A 16,792-nucleotide genomic window follows, 5' to 3' on the forward strand; every position below is an offset into this window, starting at 1 on the left:
ACAGCGGCAGTGAGCATGTGCTGCTCCTGCAGAGGACCTGGGCTCAGTTCCCAGCGCCCACATGACAGCTCACAACTGTCTGGGATCCTAGTTCCAGGGGATCAGATGCCCTTCCCTGGCTTCTGCAGGCTTCTGTGGTGTATGCAAACTCACACGCATATGAACATATACATATGCACATACATTTTAAAATAATAAATCTGAAAAGAAAAGAACTGTCATAAAAGAATGACCCCTAAGGTCAAGTGTCCCTATGCAAGCTGTTTTCAGTGACAACTTCCTGTTGCCCTGTCAGGGTACCTCGCATCCCTCTCTACCATATGGTTTTCCCGCTCTTAAAAACAATGAGGTAACTTTGTTCATACTCAGGTGGAGGGTGCCTGGAATGTCACACGTGTCTCTGTAGTACATACACATAGCATTTACATGATAGAGTCAAAGCGTAGTTTGGGTCACATGGAATGTCTTACTGACATGGTCAGCAGGTGTTAGGCCTACCGTGGTCTTCGGTGGTGGTCTATGAAATGGAACAATCTGCCACTATGCTGACTTAGCAAGGCTGGCTCTGCCTGAGAATGCCAAAATGCTGATGCTTATCTTGCTCTCTGTCTTTGCTTTGGGACCAGTCACTCCACAGGTACCCACTCCTAGCGAATGGCGCCTTGAGGTGTTAGAAGCAGAGATTCATGCAGTGGCTAAGGGTAAGGAGAAAGCTCCCCTCTTTCTTCACACAGCTTTACCAAAAGCCCACCACCATCAACTTCAGAATTCTGCCTGGCAGACTTTGCTTGGGGTCCATAGCCTTTCTTGCTTCAGTCTGAGTTCTGAGAGGTTGTCTAAACTAGTGAGTTCCAAAATGGGATGATTCAAGCCTCCAGTTCTCTAGGGGTGCCCCTCACATCCGGGTGATGAAAAAACATTGTACCTAGCTTCTATGTGAACCCTACTAGCCTTGGCAAATCTTTTAAGCTGTTTCCCCTAGTAGCCTCAGATACATATAGTTGCCCTCACTCCCCACAGAAGCCCACGTTCATTAGAGTACCTATAAATCTCACTTTTTCTCCTGTTAGTCTAGCCTTAAGTTCTTTATCTCTGTGCTGTCTCTTCCCTGTTATCTCTGCCCTTCCTTCTGAAGTGACCCAGCAGCCTTCTACAGTAGCTGTAGCCATTGCAGACCCAGGAGAGGGAGGAAAGGTCTCAGGGACCACAGGCAGGAAGGTGCCCTCTCTCTTCCCGCCAGTCTCATTTCTCTTTCTCCACATCCCTCTCCTACCCTCCTCCCACTTGGCTCAAGTTGACAAGGAGCAGAGCCATGGGTGTACAGGTATTATTTTTTTTTCCTGGTGGGGGAAAGGGGTGGGGATTGAGGAAAGAAAAGACTGGGCAAGGATGATTGGCATGAGGCCACGCCTTCTTTTGTCCTCCTCCCCCTGGTACTCATTCTCTCCTCTTCAGGGAAATACACCTGTTTGGGGCCAGCAGCCAGTGGGGACAGGCTCGCCTCTGCTCCTCCTGCTGCCACCTCAAGTGCTGTGGGGATTCCTGAGGGAGCCTGAGGGACTCTCTGGAGCCATGAGGGGGCCTCACTGGAGAGTTCCCTGGCTGTGTCTGAGCTGCCTGTATTCTTGCCTCCTCTTGCTACCTGGTAAGCCAAGTATGTGGGAAAGAGGTCTGGGTCTGGTGCAGGGGAGCTGGCTTCAGAGAGGAAGGGAGGAAAGGAGAGAGAGAGGAGGAGGGAGGGAGNGAGAGAGAGAGAGAGAGAGAGAGAGAGAGAGAGAGAGAGATGGGTATGGGACAAGGTGGAAGATAAATGTCTTGGGGACAAGAGGTGGCCTGGCTTGGGGAACCCATGGTGAAGGGGACCAGAACTTCATTTGCATAGAAAGTGAAAGAGGCAGGACCATAGTGAGAGAGTTGGAGAGACTCTAAAGGGAAAATCAGAAAATCTGCTCACAGGAGAAAAAGAGAACTCTTACAGAGATGTCACAGCAGAAAACAAGATGGGTGGGAAATAAATGAGCTAAAGAATGCGGCCATAAAGGAGAAAATTGTAGAAGAAAGGAAGGAGGCGGGTTGGTTTTGGAGGATGATGGGAACGGAAGCCGGGCATGGGCAGAGGCAGCCGAGATGCTCAGACCAGCCAGTGAGCTGTCTCAAAATCCCAGCTTCCTGCTATTTCAAAACCATGCTGCCAGCCTTGGCTTTGCATACCTATGCCCAGGGTTCAGAGTGGTGGTCACAGGGCCTGCTGGGGATGTTCTCCAGGTCCCCGAGACTCCTTCCTGTCACTTTCCCAGCTGCCAGCCTGACTGCCAGTTGGGGTTTCATTCTGTGCATAGGGGTGTCTGAGTGTTCTGGGAAGGCTGAGGCTTGGGAGCCCAGACCAAAGTCAGAGTGAGAGCCCCTCTAGAATCTCAACAGGCCTTGGGGAGCTTTTGCTGAGCTGGGGATCAAACCCAGGGTCTTGCTGTGTTAACCACATTCTGTGTACCACAGAACTATGCCTTCTGCTCAGTTCTTAAATGTTTATATTTTGTGATTCAAGCTCATTGGGACAAGACAAGGCAGTGCATCTCTGTAATCTCAGCTCAGGAGGCAGAGGCATGCTGGTGGGTGGGTGGGCAAGTTCAAGATCATACTCAGTTTGAGGCCAGCCTGGCTACTCAGTCTCAAAACATAAAGTAAAGCCAAATGTCAGCTCTCGCACTTGGGATGTAGCTTAGCAATAGATTGCCTGTCTAATGAGCCTGAAGCCCGGGGTCCAACCCTCAGAGCTACCAAAACAAACAAAACAGCAGCAGAAATGAGCTTTAAGCACTCAAGGCCAGATCTGAAGCAGGTCTAAAGGGCTGGAGAGATGATTCAATGGGCTAGAGCAGTGGCTGTTTTTCCAGAGGACGTGTGTTCAATTCCCAGTGTCCACATAGAGCTCACAATTGTCTGTAACCTCAACCCTAGGGGATCCAACACCTTCACTGTACACTCATGTAGTACACAGCCAGACAAATAGGCAAAATACCCATACATATAAAAATAAGCATTTAAAAATGAACAACCTGGACCCGATGTTTCAAGTCTGTTATCTAGTATTCAGGAAGCAAGAACATCACTGTGAGTTTGAGGATAGCCTGGGCTATGTAATTAATCTATGGGTATGGATATAGACAGAGTCATGGTTTAGGTATATTAAATTGTCAAAAAACAAATAAAAGGTATTTAAAATCTCCCCGAAAGCCAACTCTGAAAGTATTGGTACCAATTTGCCCCAAAGCGGTTGGATCACTAAATTCTGTGTTCTATAGAGAGGCTCCAGGGTGCGGACGGTGGAGAAAACAGAGGGCGTGGCCAGAGAAGGAAAGGGGGATGATTCAGAGAGATGACCTATAGAAGTGTGGCATGTCCTGGAACTGGGTCCTGTGGTGACAGGAGCAGAGCCAGGAGGGTCGGAGGGAGAGGCAGTGACATGATGAGGGGCTTCATGGGAAATCCAGTCACTAGGCTGCCTAAGGCAGCTTCTGAGGGGCCCTTCCGGCTCCTGGAGGGGTCTACGAAGGCCCCACATATGTCTGGGTCTAAGCTGTCCATTCACACTTGTAGGCACAAGACACCCAAGACCAAGTTCTCAGCGCAAAGGAGATTTATTTGCCACAGAGGGACAAAGGTCAGGGAATAAGAGACAAAGCCCCGGAGATATCAGATGGAAGAAGAAGGGAAAGGGGACGGTGGAGAGGGGGAAGGGATATTTGTCCTGTGGTGGGGGTGGGCAAAAGATTGTATCTAGATAGAGAGGAGGCAGACGTGGCCCATAGGCAAATGACGATTTATAAAGGTAAAAGGGGAAACCCCGTGTTAGGATGAGGTGTTTAATTTTGATTGGATAGTTTAATTTGGTGGACCAAGAGTGGGTTTTGATCGCTAGATCCAATACTTTGATAGCTGGACCTTGGTATAGTCAGCCTCAGGAGAAGGAAGTGTTCAAATAAGGGAATGAGTGGACCTTGGGGGCTAGCTTTAGGAATATAATCTAAAGGTAGAGGGAATGAAGGAGACGGGCCAGGCCTGCTAGGATCCTGTTTGCCTGTGTTCAGGCTAGCTGGAGTCCCTCCAGGCTAGACCTTTTGCCACCTCTGAAGAAGGTATTGAAGTCGTTGGCCCCAGGTCAGATAGAAAGCGCAGAGCTTCCACAGAAGAGGTCCTTCCTGGTAGAGCCTAGGCTCCAGAGTGAAAGTTCTGGAAAGCTGAGGACAAAGGTGGACCAGACAGGGAGCGTAACTCTGTGACTCCTGTCAGGAATGACTCACGAGGAAGCCCGGCAGCTATGCTTCCCGTTAGGACCATCAGTGACCTAGTCACAGAGGTGACAACGCTGCTTTGAGTGGCCACTGGGAAGATAGGAGGTCATTGCTAATGCAGGATGGAGACGAGACCCTTGGCCACAGGATACACAGGGGGAAAGGGCATCCTTGGCCTTCTTTTAGAGAGCATCCAATCTTTTCATTGGGCTAAGAAAGTCCACCCCCCCCCAGCCTGCAGCCAAGGCGATCGAAACTCCACAGGCACATCTGTCCCCTCCTGTCCCCGAGGTCCCCCACCCCTGCCCAGGGACATTCAGAAGAAGAGGATCTTTGTACAGGATATCCTGTTGAGGAAAGCAAAGAGATGCAGGCGAGGGACTCAACAATAGATGTGACTGCAGAAGAGCTCGGCAGCCAGGCAGCAGAGGCAAAGGTCTGTGGCCGGACAGTCTCAGCGTGTTAGATGGCGAACGAGTCTAAAGGAAGGGGCTCTAGTGTGTAGCATTGTCACAAGGATAAATTGAGATAGCATCAAGAAGGGCCGTGCAAACATCTTTGAAAGGGGTCCTTCTGATGGGGGTGGGGTGGAGTTAGCAGGCAGGGAGTACAATGGAGCAGGAAGTAAAGTGGACACCTCTGTTGGCTCAGGTGGCAGGTCCCTACACCTCAGGAACTACCTACCCGTCCTGTGTGCTTGTATGTGCTGCCTTGCTTTGCTTCAAATGTGCCTTATTGCCTGAACCGACCCAAAAGCCCCCTACCTCTGCCACAGGGCCAAACTCTGCTGTTTCTGCGGGTCCTTTCTCTTGGGCAGTCTCCTCCATGCCCTGACCTCTGAGAGAGGATGGTCCAGGCACTGTTTAGCAAATAAGTGGCTTGTGTCTTTGTTGCCAGGAGAGGCTGAGAAGTCGTCGACCTTTTCGATGCTCAAAGGAATGGTCTTTGCTACTGTGTTTGCTACTTTGTTTTCTGGTTTCTTGGCAGGTTGAATACCTCACAAAGACATGCAAAGCAATCTCAGGGGCCTCTTCCCTCTAGACTGGGTCTAACACTCTGTAGGCCCAGGCTCCTCCTAGTTTCAACCTTTTCCCTCACGATGGGTCTTTCTGTTAGGCTCAGCTCATCCTTTCTCCAGCATCTACTCAGTTGCTGCTCCAAACAAGTGTGATTTGTCGGCACCTCACATGTTGAGAGACAGGGCAGTTGTGCCACACAAATGTCAGCAATGGTGGCTGCACCCACAATGGACCCTGGCCTGTGTGGTAGGCATCTCTGTCCTATCCGTGTGTATATGTTTCAGGACTCACAGGCATTGACTCTGTACTTTGGACTCCAAACAGTGCCTTGTGGTGAATTCAGGAACTGAAGGCAATTCAGGCTTTGAAGCTGCTCACTTCCTGAAAGCCTGCTCATGCCAGTGACTTCAGACACTAAGATGGAGAAGTCATGGTCCTTGCCTCCCAAAGCTCCCTAACTTAGGTGATCTGTTTCAGGTCACGCTGTCCAGAAAATAAGGCAGCTAGGACAAGAATCCAGGTTTCCTTAGCCACAGAAATGCTGACAAGAGAGAACCATCATTCATTTATTTGTTACTTTAAAGGGTGACCTAAGGTTGGACTCCAAGTGCCTGACATTGTTCTCAGGTGGCCCTTATGTTCACAGTAAAGGCTAAAACAGTCCCTGGAGCTAAGAGCTTGCCGACTGCAAACTGGTACTAAATAATTACAGAAATGTTCCCCAGGGAGGGATGAGGATAAAGGAGGTGTTGAGAGGGCTTGGTTTAGACTGGACCTGGGATGGTCTGTCTGAGTAACTGCTGTGTGTATGAGCTGAGCCCTGATGGTTGAAGAGGAAACACAGGGAGCACGTGCCAGGCACGAGTCGACAGGGCAAGAGCATGTGGGGCATTCTCAGAGACTGGCCCATTGGGGGCTTAGAGAGGTGGCAGGAGCTGTATCCTGCAGGTCTGACAGCTGTGGGATGGATTCTGGATTCTAAGTAACTAACGCGGGCAGGCAGTGAGGGGTGACTCATGCAGGCTTTAGAAAGATCTTTTTTCCTGGATACTGTGATTGAAAATGTACAGAGCAGTGTATCAGTGGAATAAGAGGACAGACAGGAGCCAGGGAGGCTCCAGGCAGAAGATGCTGGCATGGTGGTGGCGTAGAGACCCAGAAAGAATGAAAGACCCAGCAACTGACGTTCTAGCAAGCCTGCAGAGACACAGAAATGAGGCGGCACCAAATGTCGCTTGGTGAGCTTGGAAAGAGGCTAATGACTTCACATACTTTGCCTCTCTGGTATTATAATCTCTGTCATTGTCCCAGTTTCATAGGTAAGTACCCCAAGCCTCGGGGGAATCAGATAATTTGCAGAGTCACACGGCAAATGTTTGTCAGCCTAACTCTAGGTGTCAGCTCATAGTCATGTCATGGACCCATTGGCTTCTGCCATTTCCTGCCCACATCTTGCTCAAAAAGAACCTTGTTAGGACAAGCCAAAAGCACTGTGCCTGGCAGGAGTCACAGCAGGCAAAGTCACCCTGTTTCTCCCTTCCCTCCATCCCAAGTCATAGAGTCCCCGAGTGGAGGTCAAAGGAACTGGTCAAATCAAAGATCAGATTCATTGTCCCCTCGTAGAGTGCTTTTGTTTCCCCTCATTAGTGGGTGGAGCCACATTCTCTGAACCGACATTAACACTGTAGATCTGCATCATCAAGGAAGACCTTCCAAAATCCACACCTCACAGCAGACTCTAAAACAAGAGAATCCACCCTTCTTTCCAGCTACATCTGCTAGAGCCATCAAACAAGGCCAGTCAGCCAGCGGCTTCTTCACCTGGGGTGTCGTTGCCTTGGGTGAGGCCCTCTTAGCTCACTTCTCCTAGTATGTGGGACACTCCAGGACAATATTTGAAGCACCAAGACCCCCGACAACCACAACCTCCACGTGCCAATCCAGTGCCTACTCTCAGAAGTATGACCTCCAGTCTCTGCCCTCTTTGTTTTATAGCTTGCCTAGCTTAGCTCCCATCTGAGGTGGGCATAGCCACCTAGCCTAAGATTGCTCTTGGGTTCTTCAGCTACTAATAGCAAATATGCTAAGGGAAGGGCACACTTCTCAGGCCTCATAACTATCTTGTGGGCCTCTTCCTAGTACTAAGGTTATTGTGACAATTGCAGGAGCTATGGGTGCCACCTCATTCTCCCTCCAACCTCACTGACAGAACTAAAAGGCTAGGGCCTGGGGAGTGCGTGCAAAAGATGTCGATGATGTCATTCTAGTCTGCTCCAGGTGATCTGCCAGACTCTCTCGGGTATTTCGATTTAGTCTCTTTCCTTGTCTTGAATTCTAGGACAGATAAAAGAAAAACACACCATGGTGCATGCAGTACCTGTCAGTTTATTCAAGGCTGATTTGCACACAGAGGGTGGAAGGCTGGCCCTCCCTCCCTCAACTTCTATACACTTTCCAACGCATTTACTGCTAAAAATGCTACCGTTGGGTTCTCTGCTTGGACTCTACTCTCTCCCAGGCAACCCTGCAAAGAGATCGCCAGCCAAGAAAGAACACTGAGGAAGTGAAGGAGATTGTGGGAAATTTGGTTTATGGGGTTTTCACCTCTAGTTCCAGGAGAAAAACCCAAAACAAACAGAGAAGGTGCTAAGACGCAGCCTCAGCCCACAGAGCATGCCAGGTGAAGCACATTTTCTCTTTGCGGTGTGACACTCCACCCCACTGGAATGTATTCTTCTGTCCTCTACACCCCTGCTGCCACCACTCCCCCTGAATCAACAGCACACCCATCACCTCCTCATGACTTTAGAGTCACCAGAGGGCAACTGAGAAGAGTGATGACCATTTTCACTTTCAACCTCACCATCCCTGGAGCCCTGAGAGGCACCACACAGCTGGGGGGGGGCATGGCTTTATTGAGGCCAGAGTAGGCAGAGCGTGTACTGAGGTCTCCAGGACACAGCTACAAGGCTCAGCCCCACCTCAGAACCAAAGGCTTTGCTATCCCTGTGTGACGCTTCTCCTCTCTTAGAACTTGGAAGTTTTTCTAATTTAGATTGTCCAACATGGACCATCGGACAGTGGTTTTGCCACTCCGAGAGTGCAACAACTCACTACTCACACTGATCATCAGAGAGAGAAGAGCCAGGAAATAGAAATGTCCTGTTGCCACGTTCTCTGCTCCTAAACACGCACCTGGCTTGTCCCCAGGCTCAGCTCCTCAATCAACACAGCAGCTCAAGAACCTGGGGCAGGCCAACTGTCATAGCTCACCCCCATTCCACACTCCAGATGGCAGTCCTAGAGCTGAGCAGAAGCGTGCATCCTCCGAGCCTTGTGCCTTGCTTTGGTGACCGTCAGCCTCTGCTTAGATGTTGGGCAGGTTACTAGCCTAGAATTCTCACTGTGCAGTGTGGGCCCCTATTGGTGACACATAGGACAAAGCTTGATGAGAATACCAAGCATTTGTATTTTTATTATTCAGGGAGCTCAAATGTGCTACCTACCAAATCTTCCTGGTAAGGGCCTCACCATCATACTGAGAAGCAAGCCTCCAAAAGATGAGGCATGGAGGGACAAGCTCACGCCATTCCAAAGCATAGCAGGGACCAGGAAACTGGACTTCGGGAGAAGAAGGGAGGGGCTCTCATGACACAGCAAAGTGAGCAGGGGGACACGAGTCACTTGGGGGTAGTTGGTGCCAAACTACAATGCGGGGCACAAGGGAGAGGAAAAAATGGAAGGTGACTCAGAGGGCTTCAGCCAGGACACCTGGGAACAGTAATTAACAGTTAACAGGAGGAGGGGGATAGAAGGTTCCACTTAGGTGTAAGCTGCACAGAAGAAGCTATGCAGATCTGTGAGTTTGAAGCATAGTCTACAAAGGCAAGTTTCAGGACAGTCAAGGCTACACAGAGGAAGCCTGTCTCGAAAAACAAACAAAAGAAAACAAAAGTTACAGCCGTGCATTAACTTAGGTTGTAAAATTTTATTGTGTGGGAAACCCAAGGCAGTTGGGTGTTACAGTGTACACTTAAAGGTAGGCTGAGCACACAGTGGGACAGAAGTCTTAATTCTCACGTGAGGTGTGTTATTACTTCTGGCTTTGAGGCCCAGCAAAAGTTCCAGTCTCTTAGACTGTAAGATATATTCTTATAATATCATATTTCCACACCCGTCATTTTGCTTTATAGTGTTTCTTAAAATGTGGTCCATGGGCTACAGAGACCAGGATCATCCTGAACACCCACTAAAATGCAGATTCCTGGGTTACACACACAGACACACACAGACACACACACACACACAGAAAATTAGACTCTCAATGTCAGTCCAAGGACACTTCTTTGGTCACAGATAAGTTCTTACTTTGTGGCCCAGACTATCTCCAGTAGCCCAGGTTAGGCTCAAACTTGAGTCGATCCTCGTTTCAGCCTTGGAAGTGCTGGGATCATGGGCAAGAACCATACTTTCTTGCACATAGGCCGGATTCTTTAAAATATCCAACATGGATTCTGATTTACCTTATCTTTTATAAAAAAGATTTTATTTATTTTTAATTATGTGTATGTATGTGTGTGTGCTGCCTCTATGAGTTTATGTGTACCACACTCATGCAGGCTCCTGGGGAAGCCAGAAGGTCTCAGATTCCCTGGAACTGGAGTTACAGGCAGCTGTGAGCTGCCTGATGTGGGTGCTGGGAATTGAACCTGGGTCCATGAGAGCAGGAAGCACTTTTAGCTGCTGAGCCATCCCTCCACCTCCTCATTCTATTGTTTAAGGACCAGTTTCTTACGAAAAATAGTTTCTCTTACCACCATTTCATACTCGAGCATGGCACCCCAAGATTAGTGCATAATCTACACATCATTTCCCAAAGAGCTCACCAGTCCGTGGGGAGCGCGGCTAGGATGTGTTGTTGAAATAGCGAAGAAAGACAGAAGCCATCAGTGTGTCTGTTGTATTAACACAAAACCCTCCCTTCTCAACCCAGGCTCAACCGAGTGAGGTGTTTTTTTTTTTCCTACTTAAATCCCAAACGTTAAAACCCAGGTCAGAAAATGAAGCAGCTCTTGCCTTCTTGTCTGTTTTCATGGGAGGGAGAGGGAGGGGGGAGGGGGGGAGAGATTGACATATGTACCTGTCGAGGTCACAGGGAAACTTATGAGAGTCAGTCTTCTTCTTCCCACTATGGGTCCTGGGGATCAAACTCAAGCCATCAGTCTTAGTAGCAAGCACCCTTAACCTCTGCCCATCTCAGCAGCCCAAAACTTTTTTTTGAGACAAAGTCTCTGTATATCACTCAAATTAGTATCAAACTCAAGCAATCCTCCAGTCTCAGCCTCCCAAGCACTGGCTTTACAGATGTGCACCACCACAGCTGGCCTTCAGGACTTTAAAAGGAAGGCATGAATAATTCATAGGTTTTTAGTCATTTGCGTCCCTTGACAGTGACAGTCACGGTCCCCGCTCCTCTTGGCTTTTTATGTTGATTTTCATGAGGTCATGCATTCATTTTCCATTTCTGCTCTAAATTCAGCATGTCCATAATAGGCTTTAAAACTCTAATGCTGGGTCTGGCTTGCTGATATTTTGCCTAGGGTATTTGTGTGGATTTATTATCAAGGTTGGTTTGTCTTAGTTTTTTCTTCCTGAAGTGTCTTTGTATAGTTTTAACATTAAAGTTACATTAGCGCTGTAAAACCAGCCATAAAGCAAACTCCGCAAGAGACTATGTAAAGTCGAAACTACACAACCCTCACAGGTCCAATAAGAAGGTCCAGCAAGGTACTCAGCAGCTCCGCCCACTCCTTTGTCTACAGAAGTTTAGACAGTTCTCCCAGGAAGCCGTTCTATTAATAAAGTACACCGGTTTGCGGGTGAGTCACTCGACTTGTGTGAATTAGAGCCGATTCACAAATTCTCTCACTTCCAAGTCTGAATGGCTCTTTCAGGAAGGGAATGAAGGAGCTGGGCGTGGTGGCTCAGTCTTAAAACTCTACACCAGGGAGGTTGAGGCCAGAGGATGGCTTTAAAACCTAGGATGTGTTGCGAGGTGGAGATAGAGACCGAAAGAGAACTAATTAGAGGCAACTCTAAGAACTGCACACAAACCTAAACTTCTCTGTGACCTGCCTTCCGACCACTTGACCACTTGTAAGCACTTAGGTTGAAGGTTGAAGGCTGGCGCAGGTACTGTGCTTGCCTGGCCTTGCCAACGTTCCTGTTCCCATCTCCAGCACAAAGAAAAGGAATAAAATCTATTTCCTCTCAAAAAAGAACAACACTATAAAGTAATATCTTGCTGTAGCCAATTGATGTCTGAGCACATTAGATGGAAAATTCCAGGAGTGATTATTTCATAGGTTTAAAAAACTTATCACAAGGATATTCTTACTGCTGCATGTTATTATTGCTGTTGATCTCGTCTAATGCCTAATTTATAAATTAAACTTTAGCATAGTGTGTATGTATAGGGAGAAATGATTATATTATATAGGGTTGGATACTGTTCACAGTTCCAGGCCCCCACCTGGGCCTTGGAATGGATTCCCTGAGGATAACAGGGATTGCTGAAGTCCAAGAACAAAGAGTTACCTCTGTAGTAAGGACGTTGACTGCTTCTCCTCCTGCAGTTTCCCATCGTCTGTTCACAATTCCAGGTTGATTTTACCTGTTTCATCTCATGGAAGATATCCTCAAGTCAGAAAAGTCTTGCTCATTTTAATTCTGGGATAGATAACCCAGGGTTTCACATTTGAAAAGTACATGTATTATTAGTGAGCCACATTCCCAGCTCCCGGATTTTCTTCTTCCTCTTCTTCATTTGGGGGGGGGGGTTGTATAGATAGTTTTACTATATAGTTTAAGTTGAATTCAAAGTCACTATGGGACTCAGGAGTTTCAAACTAGAGACTTGAGATTCTGCCTCAGCCTCCAAGTGCCGGGATTACACACACACAGACACATAGACACACACACCCATACCCACCAACACCCACATCCACACACAGACACACAGATACACAGACACAGACATACACAGACACACACAGACACACAGAGATACACAAATACACAGACACACACACAGATACACAAACACACACACAGACATAGACAAACACACACACACAAGATACTGTCAGCTCTTAGGTGGTTCTGAAGCCACCCTGAGCAGCTGGCTTCTCTGTGGGAAGCCTGCACTGCCACCTCTCATTGGTTGGACTGGCTTTCCAGGGCCTTTCTCAAAAACATCTCTGAACCTCTGAGCTAGAACAGGTCTTGTTGGCTAGCCCCTGCTCACTCAGCCCAGGAGCATACATAGCATCCCAGAAGGCTTTTTTCTACCCTGGGCTACTTCCTCGCCATGGTGAGGGAGACTGCCTCCTTGTTTGTCCCTCTTAGGGCTGTTTAAAGAGAAGGAGTATTTGACAACTTTAGCAAGAAAGATTGGCCACTTCCAATAATGCCAGATAGATTAACGAATAATCTTTATTTCTAAATTCCTTGGGGGGCAAATTTGATGATCTCTTTTCAACTAAAGGACATGCCCATTGATACAGGATGTTGAAAAACATTCATTTATATTATTGACAAATTTACTAGGAAGCCCTGAATGTGTGCACCAGAGTTCTAACCACTTAAGGGGTGCATGGAAAGTTACCCGAACCACTGCTCTGTAGGCTTTGTTTTCAGTTAGCTATAATAAATCTGTTGATTAAGAATTTAAAACATGGCCGGGCAGTTGAGGCTCATACCTTTAATCCCGGCAGTTGGGAGGCAGAGGCAGGAGGATTTCTGAGTTCAAGGCCAGTCTGGTCTACAGAGTGAGTTTCAGGACAGCCAGGGCTATATAGAGAAACCCTGTCTTGAAAATACAAATAAACAAAAAACCCAAAACAACAACAAAAACCAACAACAAAAAGAGAATTTAAAAAGTGTTTTAGTAGTTTGTATTGATTTATGTATTACAGGAGTTAGGCACAGGAGTTAGGCATAGTATTTCCACATGGATGCTGCTCAGGTCAGCCGCCTTTGGCTACTCTCTTGTTTCCCAACATCTAGAATATTTTAAAATGTTTTATTATTATTATTTTGAGACAAGGTTTCTCTGTGTAGCCTAGGCTGTCCTGGAACTTGCTCTGTAGACCAGGCTGGCCTCGAACTCATAGAGATTTGCCTGCATCTGCCTCCTAAATGCTGGGATAAGAGGTGTGTACGGCCACTGCCTGATTTATAGTTTTTATTCGTAGTCATGTATGTATGTATGTGTGTGTATGTATGTATGTGTGTATGTATGTATGTGTGTGTGTATGTATGTATGTATGTATGTATGTATGTATGTATGTATGTATGTATGTATGTATATATGTTGGGGTGCATGTCCCTGCAGAGAGCAGGTCCACTGGGACTGAAGTCATAGGAGACTGAGTTGCTGGATGTGAAATTTGGGGGACCCAACCCCGTTCTCTACAAGAGAAGCATGTGCTCATGGCCACTGCTCCTGTCTCGTAACTTGTAGAATTTCCACACTGCCAATTGTGCTGTGGATGAAGCAGCAGAATCTACACTGTGGTCACCCTCTCTAAGACATAAGACTGCCTGGTACTTTGAGTGAATCTTTCAGGGCTCTGCACTTCCTACTCTCCTGTTGCCTCTATTCCATTTTTGTTCCCAACCTCCCTCCTCCTCTCCTGACTGGGTCTGGCTCACTGAGCTCCAGGGTGTCTGTTCTCCAGAACTTTGAATAAGGCAGGGAAGGATGTGAAGAACTCTGAAGAGCTGGGGTATTGGTCTTGGCTTCCCAGGAAGAGCTGGAAGTTTTGGAAAAGTCAGGTCTCCGTCTCTAGTCATTTAGAAAATTGGGGGGATAATGGCCCTTACTTATGCAGATGTTGTGAAAACCAAAGGCATGCTTGGATGTAAGCATGCTTTCTACATTAAGTGGTGGCTGTACTAACCCATGCGTGCTGTAACTGCTGCCCCATCCTGGCTTACTTATGGTTTTATTTACTCACTGCTCTCTCTCTCTCTCTCTCTCTCTCTCTCTCTCTCTCTCTCTCTCTCTCTCTCTCTCTCTCTCTCTCTCTCCCTCTCTCCCTCTCTCTCCCCCTCTCTCTCTTTTTCCTACTAGGAAACAGGTTGTCCTGAAGGACTCAGCAGGCCACATACACTGCACAATTCTTCTAGAAAAGTGTCACTGTTCATCCATAAAATGGTGTGAATAGGATGTCCTCTAACCCCCTGTTGTGATTTTTAAAGATTTATTTATTTATCTTGTATATATGAGTATACTGCAACTCATCTTCAGACTGTAGCTGTCTTCAGACCCACTAGAAGGGGGCATCAGATCCAATAAAAGATGGTAGTGAACCCCCATGTGGTTGCAGGAAATGGAATTCAGAACTTCTGGAAGAGCAGTCGGTGCTCTTAAGTGCTGAGCCATCTCACAGGTCCTAGGTATTTTTCTCTTTTTGGGTCCCTTTCCTCGGAGAAGGAAAAAACCCTAAACACTGTATTTTCTACCTGTATTGCTGAAGATGAATGCAATTGAGGCAAGCTGGATGCATGATTTAGATGGATTCTTTCATTCTCATGATAAAAGTTACTAACAGAAAATATTTCTCTGGATTCCTAAAGATGCCTTTAAACTCAGTAAGACAGGGCTGTGATGTGCTGCTCAGCCTCCTGCACAGCTTTAATTGGAGAGCTTTTGATCACGTGATCTGTGTGCGTGCTTTAATAATGTAGTGTTGCAGACTGCGGCAAATGGCTCTTGGCTTCCCAGTTTAACCTGAGGAAAGTCCAGGTTTCAAGGGATCCATCAGATGTAACTATCTTTCAAAAACATCAATAATGCAAGCAAAACACCATCAAAAGTTACCGCACTATTTATCAGTAAATTGGTGTGTACTTGTGTGCAGAACTCATAACTGTGGTTAAGTAAGTGAAACTACACAGAAATCAGTATGTAGAGAAATTAAAAGGATTGTTAGCTGAATAAAAGAATTCAGTTAGAAGTTACCATTTATCTAACAAATTCTGCAAGATAATAAAGTCCTTGTTTGTTTTATTTCAAGAAGATGCTCTAGCAACTGCATCAACACAGACACCCACGTCCCTTTCCAGCAGCACCAGAACATCCCAAATGAGCTCACAAGCGTCCACCTCATCAACATCTCTAGACAGGACAAGTAAAACAGAAGAAACATCAACAAGGGATACTCCAAGTTCCATAACAACAGTTTCTCAGAGCCATCACACTACAAGCATGGAGACCAGCAAACCTCAAACCACCACAACCACCGAGGTGACCACACCAACTCCTTCAGCCTCCTCATGTCACCAAATTCAGACAGAGACAAGTTCTCAAAGAACAATCTCTCCTAGCAAGACAACCACCTCACATGCTCCCAGCATCAGCAGCTCAGCTCCAAGTATAACACACATGTTACCCACAACATCCTCCACAAAAAGTACCTCAGTAGACTCAGGACACACATCAGCGATAACAACTCAAGGTTCTATACCTGCCACCACACAAGTCTCATTGACACCTTCATCCCAGAATATGTCAACAGTGTCAACACCCATCACCTCTACTCTTACTCAGAGCCAACACACTGGAAGCATGCGGACCAGCAGCAACTCTCAAATCACCATAGTCACATCAACTCTTTCAATCTCTACAAGTGACTCAACTCCTGCACAGACAATGTCTCAAGTGACATCATCTTCAGATAAAAGAACCAAGCCATCTACTTCTGGTGTCAGCAGCACATCCCCAACTACAACAGAAGAGCTCACCCAAACATCCTCTACAGACTCTGCTCCAAAAAACACAACTCTGAGGATGACTCAGAACTCTACAACACAAACCACGAAAGTCTCAACAACATCTACACCACAAAAACTGTCACCAGTGTCAACACTCATCAACACAAGCCAAAAAGTGTCAACCCTTCCTCAGAACCAACACACTGAAAGCATGGAGACCAGCAGCCAACCTCAAACCACCACAACCACAGAGGTGATCACATCAACTCCTTCAGCCTCCTCACGTCACCAAATTCAGACAGAGACAAGTTCTCAAAGAACAATCTCTCCTGGGGAGACAACAACCTCACATGCTCCCAGCATGAGCAGCTCAGCTCCAAGTACAACACACATGTTAATATCAACATACTCCACTCAAAGTACCTCAGTAGACACAGAACACACAACAGCAGTAACAAATCAAGGTTCTACACCTGCAACCACACAGGTCTCACCTTCATCCGAGAACATGTCAACAGTGTCAGCACCCATCACCTCAACTCAAAATTTGTCAACCCTTCCTAAGAGCCAACACACTGGAAGCATGGGGGAGAGCAGCAATCCTCAAGCTACCACCACCCCAGAGGTGACCACATCAACTCCTTCAGCATCCTCACGTGACCAAATTNAGACAGAGACAAGTTCCCAAAGAACAATCTCTCC

At 47.1% G+C, this 16,792-nt stretch overlaps 1 protein-coding gene across 1 annotated transcript in view; it reads left to right on the forward strand.

The window, feature by feature from the left end:
- Positions 1-1,572: 1,572 nt before the first annotated feature.
- Positions 1,573-16,792, forward strand: part of Muc4 (mucin 4, cell surface associated) — a 49,204-nt gene continuing 33,984 nt past the window's right edge. The window contains exons 1-2 of the mRNA XM_021185610.1: positions 1,573-1,645; positions 15,397-16,470. Of these exons, the coding sequence (XP_021041269.1) occupies positions 1,573-1,645; positions 15,397-16,470 (1,147 nt within the window). The remainder of the gene's footprint in view (positions 1,646-15,396; positions 16,471-16,792) is intronic.

The sequence above is a fragment of the Mus caroli genome, chromosome 16 (assembly GCF_900094665.2).
Source record: "Mus caroli chromosome 16, CAROLI_EIJ_v1.1, whole genome shotgun sequence".
NCBI lineage: Eukaryota > Metazoa > Chordata > Mammalia > Rodentia > Muridae > Mus > Mus caroli.